At 41.7% G+C, this 16490-nt stretch overlaps 1 protein-coding gene across 1 annotated transcript in view; it reads left to right on the top strand.

Moving 5' to 3' along the window:
• Positions 1-16490, top strand: part of Cntnap5 (contactin associated protein family member 5) — an 801158-nt gene that overhangs the window by 741586 nt on the left and 43082 nt on the right. The window contains exons 20-21 of the mRNA XM_010637689.2: positions 3661-3791; positions 10853-10940. Of these exons, the coding sequence (XP_010635991.1) occupies positions 3661-3791; positions 10853-10940 (219 nt within the window). The remainder of the gene's footprint in view (positions 1-3660; positions 3792-10852; positions 10941-16490) is intronic.

The following is a 16490-nucleotide window of genomic DNA, read 5'->3' as shown; positions in this document are numbered from 1 at the left end:
TGCAGCTCAACCCTTGCAATTGTTTTGGAAAATATATATTCTGTGTTTTGTGTAAGAGAAATCCACATTTCCCTGCACCCATCCATCGATTTCTCTCTGCTCAGTCATTGTTGCATATCTCTGGGGGTGGCGTGGATAATGTGGAAAGAGCAAGCACCTTATACATTTTAAAACTTTGTGCTCTTGGGTTTGTATCTTGTGCATTATTAAATATCATCACTACATTTTTACTTTTGGATCATTTCAACTCTGAAATTCTGAGGATTTGATGAAGAAATATATATTGTGCATTTCTCACATCATAGTATCAAGTATGACTCTTTCTTTAATTTCCAGCAAGACTGCAAGCTTTTAAAGAGAGTTACAGCATCATATCTAAGTGTGTCTTTAGTGCTGTACACATTGCAGGCATTGAATAAATGTTAGTTTATAATGTGGAGGTAGTGCTGATAATCTGGTGTGTAGTGGGTGTATTATTCAACAAATGTGTTCTGGAACCTCATGAGAGCAGGGCAGGTCCTCTTTCCTGTGGACACAAAACTACCAACTATCCCTCCTGGGGAGCCTAAATGCAAGCGGAGAAAAAGGACAAAAGAATCATGATAAATTGATATTTGTATTAAAAATGAGCTCCATTGGAATGAGAGCAAAGATGCCCTGAGTCTTAGGGTCAAGTGCAGAACTGGGTCTTAATGAGGAGAAGTTTGCCAGGCACAGAAGGAGAGAGGAGCTGTACTCAGCTGACAGGAAAATAAAACAGAACAAAACACACTAACAAACAGAAGCAAGGAGGACCATTTCTGGGGGGAATGCTGAGTGTTTATGTATGTTAAGATAAGAAAAATAGGTGTGGGGTATATTTGAAAAGTTAGACTTACATAGAATTAGGAATACTTGTAATTTTTCAGGCACTGGAGTCATATGACCAAATATATGCTGGAATGATGAAATTTAGGACAGTGTGAAGGCCAAATTAGTGTAAGGATACCAACAAAAATAGTGTGAGAAGATAAAACAAACAAAATGGCATTCGTGAACAACTGATGGGTGAATCTCTTTGCCTTAAGCCCTATCTTGCTCTGCTTAGCTAGGTATTAGTTGAACTTTTCCATTTTGTGTTTTTAGCAGTATAGTAAACTCCTAGCTATAAGGTCCTTATTGGGAAAGGGAGCCGCCTATGACTCAAATCAGTTTTGGCTCAACATCTAAGCTCTATCCTTACCCAAGCACAAATCATTTCTGCCCATCATAATGTAGAGATGCATGTCAATAAATACTAAAAGAAAACAAAAAGATTAAGTTGGGGGAAAATGCATTACAATGTGTTAAAGAAATCCCAACACATTCCTGACCAGGAGAGTCGGTCCATTGTTTGTGTTATTATGTTCATAGACAGCATGTTCTCTTTGTCAGTTCTCAGTCTTTGGGGATTTAAACTTGCTTTGTTCATCATTGCAACAACCCATGCAAGGGCAAAGGGATAGAAAACTGCAGGCCGGAGATAACGTGCAGGAGTGAAGCAAATAGAGGAGGGGAAGATGGCCTGAGGGCAGAAGATCAGCTCCAGACATTGAAGCCCTAGGCCAGAGCTAAATGGCCAGAGTGCAGAGCCGGAGAGGTACAAATACTTCCCAGCTCGCTGGCCTCCAGGCTGAAGAAGGTACAAGGGCAAGTGGCTATTGGGTTCCTCAATCCTTCACCCTTCAGAGTGGACTGGAAGCCGGTCTTTGATGATATCCAACTTATTTTATTTGATAAAAGATGAAATGTGTGTTCTCTTCTTAGGAATCTGTGAAAACGCTAGCAGGAGGTTTCAGGATATCGTGTTAGGGGAACTTGAGAGGCATTCATTACACCAAATGCTTCAGAAGGTGGAAAATATTTGGATGGCTCCAGAAGAACTAGTGTTTCTACCATCATTGAGGATGTTGCAAAAGCCTTAGAGTACTTTAACATACAGGATTTCTGTTGAGATTGTTGGTACCAGAGAGGGACAGCTATGCAGTCAATATTCAAAATAAATATAAAGTTGAAGCCATGTGTAAACTTGATAAATATATAAACAATCTGTATGTGAGTACGAACTATGAAAACAATAATACAATAAGGGAGTCCACGTAGCCTTAAGAAAAGTGGTATTAATTACCATGCCTGGCACATATTTATCTCACAATGATTCATTTTATTGAACTGAATTAAATATTAAAGAAAATATCTTCTTACTATTGGAAGAATCCAGGAAAACCCAGCTTGACTGTAGAAAACTTCTTCTATTAGCTTACTCTGTTAGTAGAGGGCCTCATACTCTAAAACCATTTATTCTTCTATTCTCCATTAGCTGTTTTGTAATCTGAGATTCCATGAGAAGCAATTCATTTTTAACCAGTCTCACAAGAAAATACAGAGAGAGAGAGAGAGAGAGAGAGAGAGAGAGAGGAAATGGGTGAATGCTGAGGCCAGTCATTGGTAGGCACCTTAGTTTTGTAGGATGCACAGCCCAGGAGGTAAAGGGTAGCTCAGGTCAGAGAAATATTTCTGGAGTGGGAGAAACTTCAGGGACATGGGCAAGAGTCACCTTAATGTTTCTTCACCCAAATTTGAGCAATTGTGTCTTTCTCCCTGAGGACACTCACCTTATGACACTGGCCCGGATGACAATGTTTCTGCTCTGAATATGCCTATGGATAGAGATTTTTACCTCTGTGTGCAGGGCCACAAGGTTACTAGAGACAAGAACTCCGAGAGACAGGGAGAAAAGGTGCATAGTGGCACATGGGCTGCATGACCCTTCCAGGCAACCATGCTGGGGAGAGAGTCCAATATAAAAACATGTCTGACATAGAGTAAACAGCCATGAGTGTTCACTTCCCACCCAGATTTTTCCGTATAGCATAACTTTCAAAGTTCTAAAATATGATCTGTAGGTATAGTGTTTTGAATTGTGCATCATCCCTCTCTCCCTCCCCCCTCTTACACACACACAGATACACACACACACACACACACACACAATGCACTTCTTGTCCTTAATATGTCTCTTGGGACTCTCAGTTTTCCTTTTCTATTCTGTTCCATTTTGTCAGAAATGCTGATTGAGGCCCAGTAAATTGATTTCCTGACCTCCAATGGATAGTGAACAGCCTTCTAGTGAAACCTGACTGTCCCAAAGGGCAGTAAAGTGTTAAACAGGGTCACTGTGTCCTAACCACACCACACTCCAACCAGAGGCATCATATATCCACCAGTGAGAGCAGGAGGGAGTGAGTTCCCCTCCTTCTCCTCCCCAAGTCTAAAAGGAAGAAGGAGTTTGAGAAGAGAGAGTTATAGAAAGTAGGAGGAAGTGAACAGAAAGTGAAAATAGCCTTCGCTTTATCTTAACAAAGTTCTCATGATTCAACTACAAAATACTTGCTTTAGTTTTCAAACTTGCATTTTAGTTTTCGATAACACAGCACACACAAATTTGAAATTTGCAGCTACATTCAGAATTTTCTCTTTGGATCCCGGTGAACATACACCATACCTTATAACAATATGAATAATGAATGGTTTGGGACATGAGTCCCTAGAAAACAGGAAAGAATAAATGACAATCTGATCATACCTTTGCATTTTGTAACCACTATGCTTAATTCTAATTCCTTTCTTTTTTCTTTCAAGGAAGTTTACAAGTTCGCTATCAGTTAAGCAAGGAAGAAACCCATGTTTTCACCATTGATGTAGAGAACTTTGCCAACAGAAAGATGCACCACTTGCAGATTAACCGAGAAGGAAGAGAGTTTACCATTCAGGTACCATACTTTCGATCTTTCCACTCAGTCGACGCTCCAAGCTTTTCTGACCTTTTGCGTGCAAGCCAAAAGTAGAGCCAAATGCTTCGTATGTGGAAGTGTGTAGCATTTGGCTTCAGTCTTCGACCAACTCAAACAGCCACTCTCACAGGCAGGACCCCCTGTGTCCTCCGTATCAGAGGGGTCCTTGTTAGGTATGCACATCTGGAGCCTCATGCTACATCACATGTATTCCCTTAGAAACTGGGACCTGGAGGTAGCAGGCGATTTCGATGCCTGCTCTATTTGTTGCTCTCTGAACTGAGGAAGATACACATAAAAAGAAGAACCCCAGCAGACAATGCCAGGGCTGAAGGGGAAGTGCGTTCAGGTACAAGGGAGCACAGAGGTAAGCACAGGTCGCACCTGAGCATCAATACTCACTTCCTAGCAGAGTTGCTAGGTGGAGAAGGGAGAGAAGAGGACTCAGGAAGAGGCTCCACGTGAGCACAAGTGGTGCAGTCTGAACGTCGAAGCCGGTGGTCGGCCCTCCTTCAAATCTCAGTAGTATCTGGGCCATGGCCAGACAGCACGAGAGGCCAGACTAGAATGGACACACGGTAGGGTTTGAGTGGCGCTTTCAAAGACCAAACCTTGTGTGGAGCCCTTCAATTTGCTGAGCAATCACTCCGTGTTATTTTCTTTCACCCTTCTCTCTTCTCCTCCCTGGCCATTTTACAACGCTTCCTCTCTGAGGCAATTGGAATATCATCTGCACTCTCAGCGAATGACTTTCTTTCTTCCTTTTTAAGAAATGTAGAGTTAAGAAGAAAATATCTTTTTTATCTCTCTCATTGAGTTTATTGGTACATTTTAGGGATACAGTACAGTTGCATTCATCATTGGGATCTTGTACCTTTACAGGACAGGTCTTGGTTCTCATTTTTCCCCCTTGTCCCTGCCCTCCCCATTTACAAACACTTTATTTCCATTTTCTCATATTTTTTCTTTGCCCTTATTACTTTTCCCCTACCCTTCCCACTTTCCCTACACCTTTAGCCCTTTTCTTCCTATTTCACCTTGTCAGTTATCTCATTAGGACCTTATGTTCCATTATAGTTATTCACACCAGAGAAACTATTCGGTATTTACACATGTGTGACTTATTCATTCCACTTAGCAGTATATCCTCAGTATGGATCCATTTTAAGAAGAAAATATCTATGCCCTCAGCAGCACATTTCCCATCTGCCTGCACCTCCCCCTGTTACTGACTGCGTTGTCCATGGTCCTAGCTAAGGTCTGGCCGACTCCCAGTGGGTCAGATCCAGAGCCCATTCAAACAGTACTCCAGAACCAAGACCTGTCATGTAAAGTACAAGATCCCAGTGGTGAATGTAACTGTACTGTACACCTAAAATGTACCGATGAACTCAATGAGAAAAAACAAACAAACAAACAAACAGTACTCCAGTGTTCTGCTTGCTCCCTCTTTATTTTACTGGTTTTTTTTTTCAGCTCTATTAGATGGACTCCCAAGGCATGAAAGAAGCAATTATTCCACACATTAACAACAAGACAAAACAAACAAGCAAACAAAAATCTGCTTGGGCCAAGGAGAGAAATCTATCTGCCACTAGACTTCACTGACTGTCCTTTTTGTGTCACATTTTATTGCCCAAGTCGGGGAATTGTTGTTTATATACTTGTTTTCCAAACTACTCTTCCTTTTCCTTACACCCTCACCAACAGGGTTTTTCCATACGGCACCAAAATTGTACTACTTAAGCACCAGTGGTGTTACTTTGCAGAGGTCAGTTTCAGGGCCCCGTCTTTCCCCATGGTCCTCTCCGTGCCAGCTGACACAGTGATGCCTCCTTGCTCTTGGGCTTGATATTGTTACATTTTCCTGCAGGATGTGTCTGCTTATTCGGCCTTTGTTAATTTTTCCATCTTGTCGTTTTGTGGGTCACCCTTCATCTCCCCAAGTTCTACCCACTGAAGCACAACTGGATTCCCTCCTTGGATGCCCTCTCCTTTGTAGTTACTCTCTCCGAGCTCAGGTTTTGCGCTGTTGTATATGTGCTGATGAACGCATCTCAGATGCTTTACTAACTGTCATCCGCTCCTGACAAGTTTGCAGTTTCTCTCCTTGACTGTAATCCTATCGTCACATTGCCTTTTTCTGCTTTACTATCTAACATCCAGTAACATTTACTTACTTAGCAGACCTTCTGTACTGTCTCCCTTCTCTAGAGTCTAAGTTTCATGACAACCCAGATTCTTCTGTTTTCATTATTACAGAATTAGAGAATCCCCACTTTAGTGAGGATTGGTTCACTTGCAGTGGTCATTCCACAAATACTTGAGAACTAAATGGACGAATTCCACACTGCTCAAGATGCTCTGTGCCGAGGATTGAACTGACCCTTTAGAGGGAGGGGAAGCATCGACTTATTGTGAAAGTAGCATGGTATGGTTTTCAGTTCTATGATCACCGCATGGCGGGACAGGAGGTATAGACAGAGGTCAGTCAGGAAACGATCCTGGGGCCTCAAGTGGAGCAGCGTGGGAAGCTGTGGAGGGATGGACTGGAAGGAGGTCGTAGGAGTAGTGGCAGTAGCGTTGGCAACCACTTGGCTGTAGAATACAGGAGAAGTTAGGAACGACCGTCAATTATCTCAATGGGATGATATTCAGGAATAATGGTCATTCATGGAGCACCCATAATACCCCCGTCATCAGAATTTCGTAGGCTTACCTCTGGCAACTATTCCAGCGGTACGCAGGGTGCACGTCCTCTGAGCACATTTATCTCCGAGCCAAACAGAAGGGTGACAGGAACGGGGACGGACTTCTCTGGGTAGGGTTGGACTAAGGTCCGGGAGGGAGCACTGGGGAGTGTCTGGTACCCATTTGTACACATGACTCGTTTGCCCCTGCTTTATACTTCCTGTCATCTTTTCCACAAATAAAAAACTACAAATAGGAAACAAAGAGAGAAATGAGATCCACTCTTACTCCCCCATCTCAGTAATCTCCACCATTAACTTACAGATTTTAACGTGCACCTGCTGATGAGCAGATAGAATTACTAATGTGTGAAAGGAGCAAAACAAAGAGGAAAACGTGCACTGTTCTAACTTTCATTGTCTTACCAGTCCTGTTTTGCCTTTCCTCCAGCTAAAATAAGCTCTTCTGTACAAATAGGAAAGGGCAGGCTATTAATACATCCCTAAGTCCACCCACACCCTGTGCAAAATGTTTTAGGCACTACCATACCTATTAAAAGAGGGGGAAGGCAGGTATCGCTATTTTCCATTCAAGACAAGGAACTCGTCTTTCTGACAGTGAGTCTGCTTGTCTACTTATATGTCTGCATCTATCTCCTTGCCTACTACAGAAGGATGAAAGCAAGCAGACTAAGTCAGTCTCACAGAGCTTGTGTGAAAGGTCATCGCTAAAAATTCAATAACAAAGTGACATCTGGGACTTGCTCAAAATAAAGGGATTTTTATCCCAGTTATCCATTTAATAACTGGCCAGTGTCACTGAGTATTCTGGGTTCACAAGCAGACTGAGCTTCTGTGAGCCAGATTGCAAACCTGAGCAGCCTAAAGGTGTGGAGAATAGAGTGTCTCCCTCACCACCTTACCAATTGTAACTAAGACAAAAACAATACAAAGAATAGCACAGCTACATGAGAATAGAATAAAAGAAGACACCTCTCGCTTATCACATCAATGATTTCTTAGCCTGTGTTATAAATAATGAAATCTTGAACCAATCTTTGTGTATCCCTTTATTTTACTTCCACTCTGTGCATGGACTTAGATTTTTAAATAGGCAACGTAGCGCCTGAAACAGCACTGGTGCATAGGTGCACGCACTCTTGCCAAGGCTGCTGCCCCTACTCCGAGTGAGCTATTTGCTGTCCTCCAACAGTCTCAAGATTCCTCGCAGATATCTCACCTTCCTCTCCCAACTGTCATAAACACTGATTTTGCTGAAACCTTCTGTCCCTGTACTGCTGATCTCGTAAAAGCGTTAAGGACCAAACAAGTTCTCACAAAGCAAAACCTGGGACAGGAATGACTCCGGCACCGGGATAAGGAGCTCGCCCATGAGTGGCACTCGAGCAGATGTCTGTGTCCAGCAAACCACTTGGGGCTGACCTTGGGGAGCCTGTGGAGTGGCGAGGACCAGAGTGAGGGGAATCTTAGCTCCAACTCTCTTCCAAGAACCCTCCTACTGCTCGCCCCTTGGCACGGCATCCGCATTCCCTTTAGCCCTTCTTCCCAGGCGAGTGAAGCCTGAGGTGAACTATCTTGCCCGCTTCTGGAGGAAGTCACACCAGAGAGATGGTAGAAGGAGGCAGGTAAAAGCTCTGGCAGAGACAGAAGAAAGCTTGTCCAGGGCCTGAACCCAATGAGTAGGCACTAAATAGATGTTAGGTAGGGGACCAAAGGCACTAAAGACCTCTTGTACCTAAAGACATCCTGGCATTTACTGTGGACTCTGTCTTCATAGCCTACTCGACAGCAGTGGAATCCATGCAAGATGCTCATCTAATCACTCAGCAAACTTTTCCAGCTCTTGTTGCCAAAAGAAAATATGCATAGGTAGAGGTGACTATAATTCTCAAAGTGTCCATAGTTTAAGGGGGTGGGAAGGGCAGGCAGAGGGGAAGGCGTGGGGCAGAGGTCACTGTAATGCAGTATCTTACTTAGTAGTACAAAGCAGGCAAAAAGTTCAAGAGAGTGAGGGCTAGGGGAGGGAGAGGGGAGAAAGTAGAAACACTTAAAAGGTGTCACATACAGGTGCCACCTACCCACAATGAATGGAGCTTATCACTTTATAGGTCATAAACAATATACAAGTGATAATAACAACAAGAGTGATAACAATAAGAATAATAAGACGAAGAAGAATGAAAATGGAAAGGAGATTTAGAGGAGGGTGACAAGTGGGTGGCAAGGGGACAAAAAAGAGTCAGATCGTGTTATGTATCTGCACTCGCTCCCCAGGAGGAATGCGCACTCCGTGTACCACAAACGTGTACTAAAAACCCTGGAGAGGAATGGAGAAAAGGGTCAGCTGTAACCTAAACAAAGCCCCAGGAAAGACATTCTGCAGGGGTGGATCAGAGTGTCCTTAAGTCAGCCCCTGGCATGCAGTAGATGCTCAACCGTTCGTTGATTTCCTGCTGAAGAGATTTAGGAAAAGAGTGAAAGTTCTCTGGTTGTCCAAATACACAGCATAGTGTAACAGGCACACCTGAGGGCATGTGTTCGGTGGGCCACAAGGCAAGGGGACACCACTTTGTGATGAGCTGTGTCCTGGGTCAAGGTGCTCACCTCTGTGACATCAGTTTTGCCATCTGTGCTACTATTAACATGTAATATAGTTTAAACAAATTAACACATTAATTAGTAATAATATTATCAGAAATAATAGGGCCTAGTTCAAAGTATTCTACAGAGAAATACATTTGGAAGTGTGCATTAGTATCATGTCTCATGTGTTCCATTGTCCAATAAATTGCAGACACGAGTAACGTGGGATCAAGTCTCAAAATAGTAACAAAGCACACAATCATGTAAAAGGTCCCAGCCGTGACTCTTAGTCATAGGAGAAAGCAGCACAGCCCTAGGATCCAGAGGACCATAATATCGATTGTGCCCAAAGCAGGCTGTCAAGAGTGAGCCCCACAATTGGCTTGTTTGTGGAAGTGAGTCTGGCTGGCCTACAAGCCAACTTCAGAGTAACTCGCACCCGGATTCCACTCCCACAACTAACACCTGACTAGAAATACAATGTTCTAGTTACAACAATGTATTTTGTCTATTCTGCTCCTAATGCAAGAATGCTTTGTCTTGTCCTTTATGAGCCTTTTTTACATTAATCTCCATTGAAACTGCACATAGCTTGCTTTTACTTCAATTGGTTGCCAATAAAAGTCAGTAATTGGGACTGGCCCGTGCCTTGGCCAGTTGGTCATCCTGGCTCCGCCTTTCTCTTCTAGCTCTGTCTCTTAGTTTTATTTCTCAGGCCTGAGTCATATACTGGGCAGGGTACTGGAACTCAACCGAGGGGATCTCCAGTACTGGGAGGCTCCCGAGGGGTGCCCTGAACACATGGGTGTTCATGGAAAGTGCTGGGAGGAGGAGATGGAAGGAACCTGACCTGCTGCTTCCCAGCTGTGCTGCCGGGAACACAGCTCTATCGTCCTAGTCTCCTCTTTGTACAGCACACGAGCACAGGATAGGCAGCCTTTCCAATACATAAGCGCATCCTGCAGAGACTCGGAGTAGGGTCTGAAAGGAACTGGCTGGATCTGACAGGGCTGAAACATGAATAGCTGGGGTGGATGAACAGCACTACCTAGGAATGGAGTAGTGGGAGCAGACAGCTAGAATTTGCAGGAGATCCCTGAAGGATGGCCTGTAAACACCATCCTGGGGGACATTTGCTCACTCCTGCAGGGTGGGGGATCAGCCAGGTGCCAGTGATCACTGTCTCATGGCCTCGCCTCCCTAGAGAGAGGTTGTCAAACTGCAGCAGTTCTTGCTCAGGAAATCCCTCAGTCCAAACTTGAATGAGACCAGATAAGAACTGTGGAGAAAAAGAGAACAGTGTTGGTCCTCGGGACTGAAGAGGGAAAGCGGGGAAGAGCGCAGGTAAAAGTATCTGTTACCACTTGACATTCATCCTGGGCCGCAGTTCCTGCACTGGTTTCATTTGTTTACTTGTTTGCTGCACAGAATTGGGTGAGGAAATCTCCACGGAGAGATAAATACCTGTCACAAGCTGTATAGAAAAAAAAAAAAAAAAGCTATGCAGAATTTCCCAGGGAGAAAAATGCCAGTGAAAGCCCTTATTTAACAATGAAGAAAGAAATAGGTATTTTACGTGCACTGTTGGAGAATTATCAAGACATTTCTAAATTTTCCTGAGGAAAGATCCTAGAGCAAAGTCTATGCTGTGTGCATTTTTTAATGACTGTTTCCACATGGGAATTATTTGTGCCCTGTGCCTGAGGACCTTGGCTGACAAGCCCTTGTTTTTCTCTTTTCTGGCAGATGGACCAGCAACTCCGGCTAAGTTATAACTTCTCACCTGAGGTCGAGTTCAGGACCATCAGATCACTCATCCTGGGCAAAGTCACAGGTCTGTTGCCGTAGTCGATACCTTTCCAGGGTGCTCCGTTAAAATAAATGGATAATAAGTAAATACCTTCCACTAAATTCCCCGTGACTGAAACCTGGCGCCTTTGCTCTCAGGGTATGCAAAATCTAGAATCAAGATTTCTGACACAGAAAATGTATAAATGCATGTGTGGCAAGCTCGGAGACTGAAATTTATTTCTACGGGATTGGTTACTTTATATGCAATTAGGAAGATAAAGTAGCAAAGTAAATTAGTAAAATAATACACAGGCTAAAGCAAGAGGGTCACAAGTTTGAGTCCAGTCTGGGCAACTTAGCAAGAGCCTTGTCTCACAATAAAAAGGGTTAGAAGGATGCCTCAGTGGGAAGGCCTGGCATTTAATCCTAGGGACCATAAATAATAATGACAGTAATAACAAACCATATACTTGGTTTTACATCGTTGTTGTTTACATTCATATAATGTTTTACTTTAATGTATTTGATGTTTTCTCAAACAGAAAATACAAATGTGGACCATTTGTAAATGATTAAAGTCTATTATATAGAGATTTCTTTTCCTACTGTATGACAAATTTTTACTTTCTATATCAGGGTGTTTATTAGGTACACATAAGATTGAAAGTTTTCTATGTTCTCGATGAATTAAAAATATTTATCGTATTTAATAATGTCCTTTAACTTTAATAATATCTTCTTGAGCTTAAAATGATTTCATCTGTCAGTAACATAGCTAACTAGAGTTTTGCTTTGGTTACAGTTTGCCTGTATTTCTTTCTCATCCTTTCTTTCCGATCTTTATTTTACTGTTAAGCCTTACACGTGATCTTGTGTAAAGCACATAATTGAGTCATGACCTTATACCCTGTTTGGCCATTTCTGTTTTTCATGTAGGCAGGGGCACCTCCTTTCCTATTATTGCTGGTACAGTTGGACTTGCCTCCTTGTTTTGGGGTTCCACATATTCATGTGATTCTATCGTGTACTTTATTATTGCCAATGCCAAAAAAATAACTTCATGCATTTTAAGCAGGATTAGTTTTAACACAAAGCATCAGTTTCTTAACAAAATGTTGTAGTACTCATGGTCTGAGTTCTTATTGTGGCTTTTGGAAGGACTTCCCAAGTGGATTTCCAGGTGCACTGATGGGGATTTCTAGGGAGCTGCTTATCACCTATAGGTGCTACTGGACAGTCCAGGAGCCAAGAGGGCCCCAGTAGGGCAGCTCAAGCTACAAGAGTGGGGAGATCATTAAGTGGTGGCTGCAGAGGACGCTGTATGTCACGGATTGCTTGTTGGAAGAGTTAAAAAGCCAAGAAAATGACTCCTTCTTTGTGGATCTTTTACTTGTATAAAAGGGATACAGTTTGCAGAATATAATGCGAATCTGGAAGCCTAACCATGGAAAGTCTAGTAAATGTCAATGTTAATTTTCAAGTGGCAGCTGAATGAACTAATCAATAGTAACAGGCCTCTGGGTTGCTTTTATTTCTTACCCCATTGCTCCATCTTAATAAGAAGAAGGACTGTTATTTTCGGGAGATACTCTTTATTTGATTTACTAACATAGCCAGTAGCTTTTTTGCTTCCTATTCCTTCGTCTCAGACCTTTCTACTTTCTACCACATTCAATTTTCTTGTTTCTGAATCAAATGCCTTTTGCTGTGTGAAAGTCCCTCAATTTTAACCTTTTTAGCTGAAAAAAGGTCCTTATTTCACCTTCATTCTTGGAAGAGAATTTTATTCCACTTAGAACTCAGCACGGAAGAATCCAGTTTTTTGGAGCCAGTGGGCCCTGACTCCTAGTGGAGACAAAGCACGTCTTTCCGTAACGCTGCACTTGGTGATGCCGTGATGGGAACTTTAAACAGCCCAGCTCAGGAGTGCTCACCCTGTGGGAGCTGGAACTGCTGCCGCCCCTTCCAGCAGAAGAGCCACTTTTAAATTCTCACACAGTGCATCACTGAGCTCTCTGATCCTTCAGCACCAGCGACTGCTATTGACAAGCCGCCGGTCCATCCATCCCACCTTTCAAAGTGCTCTGACACCCCACCTCCTGCAAGATGCCTTTAAGGCCACCTAATTTCCTTTGTTCTTTTGTGATTTTATGATGTGTTTGGATACAGATTTCCTTTTTAAGTATCTCGCGTGATATCTTCGTGTTCTCTGAATCTATTCATGAGTTCATACCTACCGACCTATCTAGTTTATAGGCATGGATCCTGTGTCTGTTTATTACTTCTCAAAGATCTTAACATATCAAATATTACTTCTTCCACCTTCTTTTTGCTAAATTATTTTAGATTTCGATTCAATAAATCTTAAACTTTCTAACTCTAAACTTACATCTCTTAGCCTCTTTTGCTAACCTTTTTACTCTGTCACAGTAGCTTGCATTCTGGTTAATTTATTTGATGACTATGTTAGTTGCTTGTCTCTCACTGCTGAGATAAAAATACCTGACTCCCACAGTTGGAGGGGAAGGGGTTTATTTGGCTTGCAGTTCAAACAGATTACACTCCATAATCAGCTGGCTCCAAAGCTGGTATGGGAAACAAGAGGAGAAACAATATGGCGCACACAAGGCAGCAAACACAGCAAAAAGGTTTAACAGAGTTTTCCTGCCCGCTTTACCTCACCCAGCCTGCTTCGGGTGGATTGCACTCCCATCCTCAATACGAACACCCTTAAGCCTAGCATTGTATCATGCATGAATCAATTCCAGCATCACACACTCTAGATCAGGCCTGTGACCACGTGAGGCTTTGTGGGGACATCTAGACTCCAACTATAGCAATTACACTCTTAGTTTCTCTAATTCTTCATGTATGCCTAATCCCTTTTACCCTCTTCAGTGATTCAGTTTTCACTGATGATGCTTTCTTTTATTCTAAAAATAACTGTTATTTTTAAAATATGTCTGTTAACTTAGGTAACCCTGTTCATTCCATATTTGTTTCCATCTTTCTAGACCATTAAGTATTTCTCCATAGTTACTGAACATTTTGTGCCTGTGAATTCCAACATCTCCAATGGATGGGAGTCCAACTCTGTTACTTTTATTCTTCTAACTCTTTCCTATGGTGTCTTATTTCTTTATACTGGGTATGCTGTGTGAGTATGTATTTGTGTATGTACACACACACACACACACACACACACACATGCAATGTCCACATGCAGTTGAAATTAATTTCTGGAAGCCTAAGGGCTCAAAAATTGGGAAGCTCCCACTTGGTGTGTGCAAGGAGATACTACTTACTTAGGACAGTATCCCACCTCTAAAGATGAGTTCCGAACCTCAGTGAGATTAAGCAACTAAAGTTTCAACAGAAAGGCTATAAATAATAAAATAATATATAATAATCAGGTGTGGCGGTGCATTCAGGCTGGGCAACTTAGTGAAAGACCCTATCTCAAAACAAAATAAAAAAAGCAAAAGTGCTAAGCTGTAGCTGAGCAGTATAGTACTTGACTACCATGTGCAAGATCCTACATTTGATCCCTGATATTATTAATACATACATACAGATATACATGATATATCATTTTATTATTTTTCTATTTATATTAATAAATATACACGTGTGTTAATAAACTTGTTTTAATACATTTCTTAATGGTTTAGAATTTCATTATTTTGCTATACTTTTGATTTTTTGTGTTCTTTTTCTTTTTTTTTTACTTAGAATGACACCAAAAGTGGCCATGCGTTTTGTTTTGCTTACTCCTTATTGTATTAGGTAATTTTTTTTTCCTGATCCACTTTTCTTTAAAGCTTCAGATGAGAATTTTAGGTTCAATGTCTTCTCTTTGCAAAGGTTCAAGGCTTGAACTCCCCAGTCTTACTGAGAATGAATCAGTTATTTCTCCCTAGTGAAGCTAACATTGGTTTATGGCTCAGTGTCTTGGTTTCACCTTCTCTCTCAAAACAAACAAACAAAAAAATCCCCCAATACTTAAGATTCCTCTTTATTTCCTAAAGCTCAGCAAAGCATTAAATGTGCTTGTTGATGTTCCATAAACAGGATTCCATTTTAGAGTGTATAGTCTGTTACGATTGACATATGCTACCCACGTATATTTTGGGTAGCTGAATTTTGATATCACAGAAGTCAGAAGAGCTTTGGGAGGAGAGATAATTAGAGCCCTCTCATCAGAAAGCCAAGACCTTTGTGATGGTGTCTGCTTTGTGTAATGAAGCTCTAATAACACCTCTCTTTTAATTTTTAAAAGTTCCTTAATGAATCTTGCTACTGCGTACGACATCTCTAGCACCTTTTACTCTTTTCTCTTCAGCCAACAGTAATAGGATGACACTTCAAAGCGATGCATAGTTGAAGGACACTTTGTTGTTTTGTTTCTGATGCTTCGTGATAATCAGCTAGAGAAGAACAGGATAAACACTGAGGAAGAGGACTCAAAATGTCTTCATTGTTCCTCCTTCTTTTCCGTTCACACTGCTGTTACGTAGAAAGATTTGTAGTCACAATGACACCTAACAATCTGGTCTATGAAGGGCTCTCCCTGGACATGAATGTCAGTTTACCTGTTAAGGAGGGTTGCTAATCCTGGGGAAAATTTTACAAAGCAAAGAAACCAGGTGCACCTATTAGAAAGTAGCATAAGGTTGGAGAAAACAGGAAAGGATGGTGTAGAAATGGATACATGGACCTGAGGGCAAATGTCACCCAACCCCTTAAATTTAGAAGAGGAGATTTTCAGTGTACAGTTTTATTGGACATTTTTTACTGTAACTTAAGGATTTGAAAGCATTCGTCTGGGTAAATACTAAGAGAAGTAGGTTTAGAACATTTATCTGTTTTGTTCGATACCATTGAAAACATTCCATTGTAAAGGATAATCAAGTCTGATCACTTTTATTTTTTGTAAGAGGAAAAACAATTCACTATTTTACAGGATAGTGATTGAGTGCACGCTGCAAGGGCCCAGGTGCTTCATATAGGATGATAAATACAACTGCTTCCATCCTGCAGTGTTTCCACAGAAGAGAGAGGAGCCCTGAAGATATGAGAGGCACCAGGCAGTGCCAAACAATGCAGTCAGTTCTGTGAATGTTCGTGCTCAATCATGATACTTGAGGGAGGTTGATAAGTCTAATATGTTTTTTTTTTTTCTGTACTGACATTCCTTAACTTTCAGTTAGTATTACCTGATAGATCTGGCCTTTATGGGATCGTTGAGATTAAGAGAAAGTAACACTAAAAACAAACAAACAAACAAAACCACATTATTTAGGAAGGCATCTATTTGGACAAGATCATTTGCTTCTGAAAAATTACCCTAGTCATGTGAAAGTATAAATGGGTATTCCTCAGATGCAAAGACAATGTGACTTATAGCATGTTTCTAAATTGGTAACTTGGCACTATCCTGATAGCATGGGCAGTTGAACAGCTTTCAAGGTTTCCACAGCCTAAGGCCCAGGCTGGGGATGAATCTCAGTGGTGGAGAACTTGTCTAGAATGCATCAGGCCTGAGTTTCAGGCCCGAGTTTCAGCTCTACCAAAAAAAAAAAAAAAAAAAAAA

The sequence above is a fragment of the Fukomys damarensis genome, unplaced genomic scaffold, assembly GCF_012274545.1.
Source record: "Fukomys damarensis isolate Sample0158 unplaced genomic scaffold, DMR_v1.0_HiC HiC_scaffold_29, whole genome shotgun sequence".
In the NCBI taxonomy this organism is placed as follows: Eukaryota; Metazoa; Chordata; class Mammalia; order Rodentia; family Bathyergidae; genus Fukomys; species Fukomys damarensis.
This window is presented reverse-complemented; position numbering and strand designations above follow the sequence as displayed.